The sequence below is a fragment of the Plutella xylostella genome, chromosome 6, assembly GCF_932276165.1.
Source record: "Plutella xylostella chromosome 6, ilPluXylo3.1, whole genome shotgun sequence".
Lineage (NCBI taxonomy): Eukaryota > Metazoa > Arthropoda > Insecta > Lepidoptera > Plutellidae > Plutella > Plutella xylostella.
The window spans coordinates 7568559-7581046 of record NC_063986.1 but is presented as its reverse complement, the minus strand read 5'-3'; the positions used below and the strand labels follow the sequence as shown (position 1 = coordinate 7581046).

General features: G+C 38.1%; 1 protein-coding gene across 1 annotated transcript; it reads right to left on the bottom strand.

Annotated features, from left to right (window-relative positions):
• Nucleotides 1-1525: 1525 nt before the first annotated feature.
• On the bottom strand, nucleotides 1526-12218 carry LOC105384917 (homeobox protein Hox-B4). Its single transcript, XM_038120187.2, has 2 exons — nucleotides 11133-12218; nucleotides 1526-2454 (listed from the first exon to the last, which is right to left on the bottom strand). Exons 1-2 carry the CDS (start codon nucleotides 11671-11673, stop codon nucleotides 1838-1840), a joined length of 1158 nt encoding a protein of 385 aa, XP_037976115.2. The 5' UTR covers nucleotides 11674-12218; the 3' UTR covers nucleotides 1526-1837.
• Between the last annotated feature and the right edge of the window lie 270 nt (nucleotides 12219-12488).

The following is a 12488-nucleotide window of genomic DNA, read 5'->3' as shown; positions in this document are numbered from 1 at the left end:
ACTTTATAATGGCTTAGAGCTTAGAAAACCAAAACCAGCATTTTTGAATCTACTATTACTATATGTATAGCCTCGTATACGTTAATAACCTTTCACATGGTACCTAAGTAACTTGTCTATTACACAATTTTTGGAAAGAGGAAAGTCTCATACATTGCCCCCTCCTCTTTTATAACATAAGCCCTTACCCCCGAATATGATGAATGGGGTAAGGCGAGCGTGACGCCCCGGCTTTGTTCTACTGAAATGTCAATACGGCATTTGCTGCATAATCTTTTATTAAACGAACTATTGATTTTGTGCCACGATAAAATGTACTCATAGGTAGACTAGAGTAGACGTTAGGATATAGGTACCTATGATTAACTTGATCACATAATTATACTCGTGTAGTTCTTGCTTTTGTCACTTAGATAAATTCTTAATTGCAACTTTAGTGTACCTATTCTTTAAATATACTAATATATGTAGTATGTTGTTCTAAGTTGTCTATAACTTTAAGCCGACAATGATATTTAAAATTAACTAATACTTTGAACAGAAACCTTTTTTTTTACAAAACAAGTGCTACCGTAAGCCCTACCGTCGATCCTGATCATATTTCTGACAAAAGGCTCTCCAGGGACCGCCCTATCTATGACTCTGAACATTCTTCACTAGCGGCTAACTTTGACTAAAGTACAAACAATACACTTGTCAACTGCAGACGGTAGCAAATCTTATTATTTGCATACAAATCATTAAACAATAACCCTTTTAGCGTAGAAAAAAATCAAAATCTTAACTCTTTGACGCCAATTTACAAAAACTGTTAAGTATTGTTGCAATCCTCAGGCGTCAGCGCAAATCTTTTGCAAACAAACAAGAGATTCGCTGCAAAATTTATGAGTCAAACAAATTTGTGACTTTTTGCAAGACAAAGCAGTCGTATCGTTATCATCTGCGTCATGCAAAAAACCACACGCCGTCGGACATGTTTATCTAAGACATGACTAAAGAGTTTGCATTTTATCAGGCTGAGTCGAAGTTTACACTTCTGTATTATGGAGAGAGGAGGTTTTATACTGAGATGATAAAACAGTGTGTTGTAGTGTCCGGCGACTGGGCCGCGCCGACAGCCGCCGGCCACACAATGAGACCACGACAGTGATTGATCATCTCGCATTAAAGAATACATTACGATTTTGCTTTCATTTCGATCGATACGAATGTCGCAAGGTTATGATATCGAATAATAAAAAATATCATGTTATTTCTTTACTATAATGTATTGGTTTCATATTCACAGGTCTTCTATGTTTAGTTACAAAACAATTTTATTTTTACTTTAATACTTCACATTTTATAACCTAAGTCATTGTCTACATCACAAGTCTCTACAATAGTGTTGTGTGAACATAAATTACATTAATGTGATTTTCATCTAGGTATAACACAATTTATGAACAACAGGGCGGTAACTTAAACCTTAGTTAAAATAATTTATAGAATTAACTGCTAAGGACAATCATAAGTTTTTAAATGACAATGACTTAATGTAAAATGTTTCCTGCATTGAACACTCAGACAATCATACACTAAAATAATAATATTAATCACACTTTTGACATTGTAAAGTTTCCACTTACCTATCCAAACATTCTTCATGACTCGTTAACCTAAAAATTACATTAGACAAATAGGTACCTTAAACAACTAAAAATCTTACAATCACTTTATTACAATTTATTATCGACACAAAGGAATGGTGAAATCAGTTTACTTACAAACAAGTACGTTAATTTTATTCATAGAGAAAATATAGTTTTTCTTTACAGTTTGCAACGTTATTTAAAGATTATAAGGCGGTGAGACCGTAGTCTGATTTGATGACGGGTTGGTTGGTGGGCAGAGTGCCACAGGGGGCGGGCGCGCCGTGCGCCGCGAGGCTGGCGGCCAGCGCGGGGTCCATGCCCTGCATGCCCATCATGTGCAGGTGGTGCTGCGTCAGCGCCAGCCCCCCACCGTGGGCCATCGGGCTCAGCGCCTGCTCGTGGCCCAGCCCCTGCTGGCCCACGCACTGCAGATCATTCATTATATTATCCGTCACGTTCTCTATACTGTCCGGCCTGCCGTTGTTGTTAGACTTCTTCTTGTCGTTGTTGTTTGTGTTCTTACTTCTACTCTTTGGTGCTCCCTTGGTGCTGGTGGTGGTGACTCCGGCCGGGTTCGTTTTTCTTCTCACGTTCTTCGTGTTTGGTAGCTTGTTGTCCTTCTTCCACTTCATCCGTCTGTTCTGGAACCAGATCTTGATCTGTCTCTCTGAGAGGACTAGCGTGTGTGCGATCTCTATCCGTCTTCTTCTTGTAAGGTATCGGTTGTAGTGGAATTCCTTCTCGAGCTCTAGTATTTGGTGCCGGGTGTACGCTGTTCGCTGCCGCTTCGGCTCCATTCCAGGTTGGTAGGTGCCATTTGCTGTAGACAAAATAATCATAATAAATATTTGGTATATATGGATTGAAGATACAATGAATAAATATGTTGAGGATTCCAAAAAAACTATTTCAACATCACCATCTTACATCAGCTCGCTTCTGGGAATATATCTTACACAGTTATTACTATGTACTCATTGCTTTACCTACGATGGACGGATTTACAATATCTACTTTAATTGCAATAATGCGTCATTCATAACATAATGTAGGAGGTAGCGATTGCGTGCCAAGCCACACGCGTTGCTGACCATGTAAAATTTATTTATGACTACACTAGCCTATTAAAACGCCCGATCCATACAAAAATACACCATATCACCTAGAATATAGAGCTTTAACCTGTGAAGAGTAGGTGTAGAGTAGTCCAACCTCTCATGGCAAGGTGTGTTAATTAATGTGCATAATAATTATTCGTGTACAAGCCTGAGCTTCCTTTTTTGTTGTGATTAATTGCGAGCTGCAACTTGGTTTGTTTTTATTCGTTACTGTGGACAATCTTCTACGCGCATATTTGATGACCCTATACTAGTGTATTCGTACTCCTGACAATATTGTACAAGAACCGCAGCAAGTAATTTTAATTTCATATTCTTCCATATACACAAATAAATAAGGATAAGGCAAGGAAGAAGAAGAAGATTCTTCCATATACACGAGATTTCAATTGATAGTCATAACTAGAAAATGTGGCGTTGGAATGGAATGTGTAGATTATTGTAGTTATTGGTTATTGGTTACTTTATTATCATGATTAGAAGAGGCTGAGTCTGAAGAATCGAGATATTACCTATGATTAAAATCAAACCTATATTTATTGTACAAAGAAAACTGTAGGTGCTTTGAAGTGAAAAAAAAAACAATTAAATAGGTACCTATGTACCTCTTATTTAGCTCATGGAAAATTCTGTAGATATGGGTGTTTTCTTGTAAACAGGAAAAATCGTATGTCGTTTTTTAAATTATCACAAGGGAATTATACATTTTCCTACAAGATTGTTCTTGGTCTATAGAAATATACAAATATACAATTGCTATTAAGGGTGAATTCGTCCAAACATCACGTTACACGAGAATAACTATACCGGAATTAAAATTATACGCGAGTAAATATCTAGGATAAGTACATTTGCATTCTACCAAGTTATACCATGATTAAATTGAATGAACGAGGAACGAAACTGTAATGCAACTAAAATAAAAATAGCTGCGTTTCAAAGCATGCAATAGAAATGACATGCCAATTTAGTTTGAATGGATTATAAAAGTATGAAATTGTTTATGTTTTAATATTTTATTCGCTGTTGTTATTCTGAGACTTTGCCTTTTAACGTACTTTTGTTTATGTTTTGACAGATGTGTTTATATGTCATTATGACGGTTTTCTAATCAGCTGATGTGCTGCCGCCATTACAAAATTACTCTCGGATAAGCTCGTTACACGGTCAATTTTGGCGGTATAACATTTTATTCTTGGGATAAGCTAGTTATCTTGGTTTCAGGTTTGGTAGAATGCAAAATCTGCTTACTCGCGAGTAACTGGTACTTTACTCGTGAGTATAAAGTTACTCGACGTTGGTCGAATCCGCCCTTAGAGAGATTATTTTATTTAAAGTTTGATTTCAATAATTTACAAGAGATCTTTAAAACATCGTTATCGTCTCAATTATAGAGGTAACACAACACGAGACCCAGATATGGTGGTTTCCACTCCAGGTCCTATTCATCCAGGTTTCACTGTATTTGACCTTAGTACCTATATACCCATAAACAATTTGAGTACATAACCATTTCAATATAATGGCTTATTTTGTTAGATAGCAGTTCAAAAAAGCAATATTCATTCTCCTCGGCCTGGAGTACAGATTGCAAGTGAAAGAGGGCACAGGGAGACAAAGTCATATTATAATTAAAATCACAACAAATCACATATAATTATAACCTGCTAGCTGTTCGAGCATGGATTCTTCCAAGCCACAACACAATTTAAATTGTAAGTAAGTATCTGAATTCGAGACAAACATACGTTATATAAAGCTATACGTGATCGTAATTTTCAGTTTCCAAAAACAAATCCTGAGTTAGAAACTTGTTGCCCAGCGCGGGTAAGAATGTAGCCACTTCGGCCGGTGGTCAAGAGGAATGCGGCGGGCGCGGCGGCATGCGACTCAGATTCTATCCCGGAAACCCGCCCTGCTTGACGAAGGTCTTAGGCAACTTTGTATATAGGTTTTAGCTGTGGCTATGGCGAAATAACGTTTATATAAATACTGGTTTTATACAGTAACCGGCTAACTAACTGGCAGTAACTTAAAAAGTTTCAATGCAGATGGAACGTCAATGGTAGTAGTACATTTTTCATTGCACGTGAGCAAGGAAGTTAAGAACAACTCTACCGAGAAGCACGTAAGTGTATAAATTGACTGAAATATCTTACTACTCCTTTACATACAGATGCATGGAGAAATACACATAGTTAGTCAGTGATACCAAACAGTATACTAAACTACTCCCCTACGAGCGATACGAAACAGCTCCCCTCGCTTCGTTACTTCGTTAGCCATATGACGTGATCACAGCGATCTAAATAGTCTCAACTGGCAGTAGACACGCAAGTGAACCATCTTACTACTCCTTTACATACAGCTGACCGAGAACTATTTATTTAGTCAGTGATATGATGCAGTATACTAGACTACTCCGCGACAGCTTCCCTCGCTTCGTTAGCCGTATCACGTGATCACGTGATGACAATCTGAATCGAGGCTCTGGCTACCTGAGCGTGTGGTCCCTCTACAATCGCGTCGATCTCGCTTCGGCGCATGCGCGGCCGCGGTGGTCCCGCCTCATTACCGTACGATCACCGATCTCCACAACCCACCATTGTGTTGCCGTGAAAAATGTTCATCCAATGACAGACGCTGATAACCGCAGCCTACGTACCCGTTTCGATCTCGCGCGAATGTGTACTAGCAATTTCTTCACCGATCCATCACGCGGACCGGTTTAGATTCGCAATCGATGGAATGTGAGCATGAATTGCGGAATGATGTCTCTATACGGTGACCTTAGCGAAGAAATTGACTCAGGTTGTACAGGCCATAGGGTCATAGCCAATCGAAAACAGGTAGGAATTAGTAGTCGATTAGAGCTGGCAATAATTGTAGGTAGCATTCGTGACGCCTCGTAAATGGTATTTCGTTTTGAAGGCTGTAAGCTCGTGGCAGCTTTAATAATTACCAGTCAAACGTCAGACGTGCTACACGACAAGGCGACTTGAATATTTTAATGACTTAAAATGTGACGTCAATCTTTTCCATGGATATATATACTTTCATTTGTTTTAAGTTAATTAGATGCCCTTAAACAGTTACTGAAATAAAAATAATGTAACTAAAGAATTGTGTTGGAGTGCGAAAATCACAAAGTTTTCAAAAACAGCGAAAACTATACTATGCTTTTTCATATAAAATCGTTTCCGTAAATTAGTAACAACATGCCCTACGTTTGAGTCTCAAATTAAGTTACATAATTTTATGCTTATAGACCTACATAAAATCTGGTCTGGGTTGTACGTACCTACAATAATATAATTATAATATAAATATAATTTCACTAAATGATGGAAACCAAGGCACATACTGCTGGACCTGCTGGTGCCAACATCATGCACCGAGAGTGAATTCAACAGATTACAATTAGGTAAGTATACTGGCGAGCCGCTACAATTTTTAACCGAATTGGATGAAACGAGAAGGTTCTCATTCATCTGTATACTCGTACGTGTTCGAATAATATTATTTAGGTATTCGTTTTACCTCAGAGGTGGTCCCATTTTAATTTCAAATATAAATAGGGTAAAATTAAGGGTATTAATTTCCATTCAAATGGAATTTAGAACCATAATATAGTTCTTATAACAAAAAAATATGATGATGACCTGAGTTGATGTGATGATGGAAACGGAAGGCAGTCAAGGATATATAGCGACTACCTCGTGTATATAGGCTTGATTGATTCGTATTGACTAGTAGGACTCATTGATTTCATTTGCAGTTTAACTTTTGATTGTCAAGTATTGCAAATAAACTAAAGCGCAGCGGAGATACCTACAGCTAGTGAAAGATGAACCTACTTATTTTTTATATGACCAGCAGGGGTTAATAATTTTATCGATGTTCATCTCATCTCCGCAGACATCCAGACATGTGGTGCCATACTAATTAATAGAAACATTCACCTCCTGACACCAGCTGGCGTGCTATGAGTAGGACATTGAAAAAAATAATAATATATAGTTTAAAAATACCTATATTTAAAGTTTTATGGAGTACCCCTGCTATTCCTTTAAAGTTTTATAAAGTACCTATCCCTTAAACGATTTGTTCTTTGACAAAGTGATAAAACAGTTCAGTAGTATTTTTTTTTAATTTATTAACAGTGTATATACATTTATACCTCTCGGGGTCAGGAGGTTAAATTGGATTGGCTCATGCTAGGCTTAAATTGTAGTGAATTGTATGACCTCACCGTGGTCTAGTGAATATTCCTGAAAACGCTTTCATTATGGTAGGTAGTATTTACTAAGGTTCCTATCAGCTGCTATAAAAGAAATGAAAGGAGGGCCAGATAGATATTTCGTCGCCTTGGAGGTCAAAATAGTCTAACCCACAAATTTTGTGAGAAAATGAGTTAGGTTAGGTTAGGTTAGGTTTACGATTCAGAATCGATTAAAGTCTACAGTGGAAAATCCTTCTAAGCCTCAACAAAAATGTGGTTTGAACTAATTGAGGATTTGTAGTTTTCCGAGCACCATGGGTGTAGCATACGGATTTCTTGGTTGCAAATTTCAGAATGCTCTACTCACAGGGAACCTAACAACATGATAATAAATTATACACCTGTAAGTCATAGTCTAGACAATACATAGGTGCGTGATAGTGGACATTACTAGGTACTAGTAATTAATTCCACTACAGCATGCCCTTGTGCCTATGTACAACATACAGAAAAAAATATTATTTAATTTAATTGGCAGATATTGCAAGATTAATATATTAATAAATATTTCAGATATTTCTAAATAATGGTGAATACACCATTATTTAGAAATATCTGAAATATTAGCCTCCTACCTAGTTAACTTATAATTTTTCGTCTAGTTTTGGAAATGTATGTAGATTAATTCAAAATAAATGGGGCGCATTCAACAACAACAAATTTAAATACCTAGTTGCATGAAAAAATTATAATCTTAAAATTATATCCATAACCACAAAGATCTATTTAAGGGCAATAAAAATAAATGACTGCTATTAGCATGAGTGTTGGGCGCCATTGTAGCGCTACAAAAGTCGCAACTCTTAAGGACCCTTTAAATGACAACACATTAGTAAACTGTCAAAACAAACTCAAAGGACACGCGGGAGACCCTTAAATATCCCTTAAACATCTCAAGGATATTGATTGCAAGTAATTTGTTAATTCTTTCATGTAACATACCGCGAACATTATCCATGTTATTTAAAATCTATTTTGGCGCTCTCGAGCTACAAAGAAAAGGACGTGCGCCAAAGAACGAATTAATGTGCTCCGATCAGTCACTCGTGTTTTGAATGCGGTTGTACAAAATATTTGTTTGTATGGGACTGTTTAGACTCTTTGGTCGTGGATTAATTTTAAACTATCATAAAATTCATAAAGTATTTTGTGTATATTATAATATCTCAGAATACTTTAATTTAGTCGACACTATTACTCATTAATTTAAGGAGCTGAACTCATTAAAAATATGTTAAATGTGGATATGATTTTGATGCCGAATGTCGTGCTGCTATTGGACTATACAGCCATCAACGACGGTGCGGCCGTCGTAACTCATAACCCACGAGCGCTGCAACAATCATCTATACAGATGCTGTGGCCAATGATGATGATGATTTTGATGCAGGCATGTCCTACTATTTTTATATTCGTGGGACACTTGGCTCGTCGGGAGGACGGAAGGTGGACAAAGGCGGTCACATAATGGTGGCCTAAAGACGGGAGTAGAGCTGTTGGCAGACCACGGTCCGATTACATCTGCAGTTCTGCAGGGTTGCGGGAAAGCAGTGGCAGCGGTATATTATACCCAACAGTGGGTGATGGTGAAGGCTTATGATGATGATGATGATTACTTAAGTAGTTAAATACCAGATAGCATTTGTTAAAATACCAGATGAAACTAAATAATAACTCATTTGGTTACAGGTATTAATTTATAAGGGGTAAGTAATACGAGGTATAAAAACGAATGGTATAACATTCACAAGGTATACGCCCATATGATATAAATTTATTAAGTATACCGATCACTGTGCATAACAAACGAAAGGCATAATTACTAAATACATAATTTCTTTAAGAATAACGTTCAAAAAGTATAATTTCAATTGATATAACGATTAAAATGCATAACGTTTATAACATATATTCTGCAACGGATATAATTATCATAATGTATAATGCACAAAAAGTATACAAGATTGTCGTATCGTATTTTCATTATTATTGACGTTATGTGTGGGGAACGCTCCGCTCCGCTCCGCTCCGCTTCGCTGCGCTCCGCTTTAGTTTCGTGCGTATTGCGACGTATAAAAACGAAATGTATAATTTAACACATTAATAACGTTCACAACATATAATGAATGTTACGTATAACAACAAAATCTATATTTTCATAAGGTATAAGATTCAATTGGTATAACGTACATTTTATATAATATCAAAATATATAATACTTACGAGGACTAATATCAATTCGTATAACATACATTACGTATATCGTTTAAAATATATACTATCATTTAGTATAAAGTTCATAAAACATACTAACATACAATAACATAATCTGTGTTTAATTACCCAACACCGTCAAACCCCTTAGCACCAAAACCTAAAGATAGGTGCGACGACGAGCAAAGCGAGGAGGAGCGTGTTAGGTGCACATGGTCGTCGAAACCAAAGCGGAGCGCAGCGAAGCGGAGCGGAGCGTCTCCCCACATAGCGTCAATAATAATAATAATGTCAAAACCCCTTAGCACCAAAACCTAAAGATAGGTGCGACGACGAGCAAAGCGAGGAGGAGCGTGTTAGGTGCACATGTTCGTCGAAACCAAAGCGGAGCGCAGCGAAGCGGAGCGCAGCGTCTCCCCAGTCTCCCCACATAGCGTCAATAATAATAATAATAATGTCAAAACCCCTAGTACCAAAACCTAAAGATAGGTGCGACGACGAGCAAAGCGAGGAGGAGAGTGTTAGGTGCACATGTTCGTCGAAACCAAAGCGGAGCGCAGCGTAGCGGAGCGGAACGTCTCCACACATAGCGTCAATAATAATAATAATGCCAAAACCCCTAGTACCAAAACCTAAAGATAGGTGCGACGACGAGCAAAGCGAGGAGGAGCGTGTTAGGTGCACATGTTCGTCGAAACCAAAGCGGAGCGCAGCGAAGCGGAGCGGAGCGTTCCCCCCACATAACATCAATAATAATGAAAATACGATACGACAATCTTTTATACTTTTTGTGCATTATACATTATGATAATTATATCCGTTGTAGAATATATGTTCTAAACGTTATTATATATTATAAACGTTATGCATTTTAATCGTTACTCGTATATCAATTGAAATTATACTTTTTGAACGTTATTCTTTACGAAATTATGTATTTAGTAATTATGCCTTTCGTTTGTTATGCACAGTGATCATTATACTTAATAAATTTATATCATATGGGCGTATACCTTGTGAATGTTATACCATTCGTTTTTATACCTCGTATTACTTACATACTTACCCATAAAAAAATAGGTAGGTACTATTCCTATCGGCCTCCTCAAAATCATATATCCAGACTGGTGAAATAATTCCTACGACATGATTTACTCCCCAGGTAAATAGTTCCTACATAACAAATAACGAAATACCTACTGTCAAAATTAAATAAAGTAGAATATAAAGTGCCACAAACTTATCTGTTCCAGTGACAGCTCACATAAATATCTAATATTTCTTAATTCTATAAGATTTTAAGTTTGCTCGTATTGTTAATTCGCTCTTGCGGTGTTAATAAACCCATCTAATCTTTTACAATATACAATTAATTAGTAAGTAATGAGATATGGATCAATTTAGTTCGCTCTCACCGGAACAGATAAGTTTGTCGCACTATAATTATCATTATCTACGTTTTTTTCTAACCATATCATCATTGGCTCATTGCTTAGTCTTATAATGCCAGTGGATGCTTTTGCTTAAAGAAATAAAAAAACATCAACGTATAAAAGCTCAACTATTAAGGAAAGCTTTTCACAGTACAACTTCTCTCAGTACCTGGGTATAATATAATGTGCTATATGTATTCCCACCTATTTGGTCTCCCATGTGACATAGAGAGTAAACTGTAGCGAAGGATTACTCATCAGCATAATTATTATACTCGTATGTTTCATCAATTATAGCACTCTCGGTCATGGTCATGGCCCTACAAAAATTGGTAATTTATGTTGTCTTTAGCGTGGGTTTTCTCTCCGTATCTTCTTTTATTTTTTCCTTTATATACCCGACTGCTACATACATCGACTAAACAATCAAAAAGTAAAAAACTATACTCACACGCGCCAGCCACGTGTATCTTCTTCATCCAGGGGTAGATGACGCGATCCGTGTTGTCGGAGCATATCGAGGAGTCATCGTCCTCGGCCGGGGGGCTCTCCAGCAGCAGCCGCTCGTCATCCAGCTCCGACCCCGGCGACCCCTCCCTGCCCAGCGCGTGCAGCTTCCTGCCAGCCGGGGCCGCCTCCTCTATGTGCCTCTCTAGGCGCAACCCTAGCTCAGCCAGCCCAGGAGTCACTTCATTGGAATAATCGTGTGAGTCGTTCGGACGCGCGGCCTCTGGCGGTCGCGGGGGCGGCGCCACCGGCGGATGCTGCGGTAACTGATGGTAGTAACCCCCATAGCCGTAGTTTGACAGCTGTACAGGAGGGTACTGGTGCTGGTACCCATACTGCAGGTGCTGGTGGTGGTAGTACTCGTTGGGCGGGATGTAGTCGGCCTGGCTGTACTCCTCGGAGGGCGGGAACTTGGGGTCCGGCTGCGGCTGGTAGCCGGGGTTCATGAGGAAGGAGCTCATGGTGGGCGGGGCGGGGTCGCGCATCACCGCCGGGCCCGCACGCCTGCTAACATGGCCGCCGTGAGCCCGCGAATCAACGACTGAGCGTGTTTTGTTTCACAGCAGCAGAGCGTGTTTTGTTTCACTGCAGTCGCGGAATGTTTTAGCTTGCTGCTTTTGTTTTGTGGATGATTCTTTGATTAGGTATGCAAAAGGTCAGAGCAGGTTTTAGTGTTCAGTGGAATAATACGTTTTGATACTTTTATTGTTATATTTGGATCACAGTTTTTATGTCGATAGATAAATTCACACAGTTTCGTAGTTAACTCTATGTTACATGCAATGGTAAATTTATTACTGTCTATAATAAAATTATTTTACACGATCTATCTAGGTGTAGGTTACCTTAGTCTTATATTCATAGAATACCTCAAATATGTCTGGTCACTAATAAATATGTAAGTACGAAACATAAGTTAATCCACTGGATTGCACATTATCTTTTGTAACACTGTTTAAAGTTCACAGTTTTATAAAAAAACACTATCACATAAAGTGAACTAAATTTTAAACCTCACTGATTTTTAGTCAATAACACAAAATTGCAATGTCATTTGATTTATCACTTTTTCATAATAAACAATGCAGTGTTCGTTGTCTGAAGCCGCGACATTTTGAGACAATATCCACTGGTCGACGGCCGGAGCACTCTGTCACTTTAAGGACTCCTATACATGTTCATAAATTTTTACATACCACCTTCCATTTTTAAGGCGGAGCTGTTCTTTCGCTATCGTATTCAATAAGTCACAAGCCAAACTGACTCATATTATAGCTTTTATATGGTTGGATTTAGCGCG

What these genes read in the sequence shown, in the direction of transcription:
- LOC105384917 (XM_038120187.2), bottom strand. Translation starts at nt 11,673, where the DNA reads ATGCGCGACCCCGCCCCGCCCACCATGAGCTCCTTCCTCATGAACCCC. An exon ending in GATACACGTGGCTGGCGCGT is followed by an intron (nt 2,455 to 11,132) that starts GTGAGTATAGTT and finishes TTTTGTCTACAG; the next exon opens with CAAATGGCACCTACCAACCT.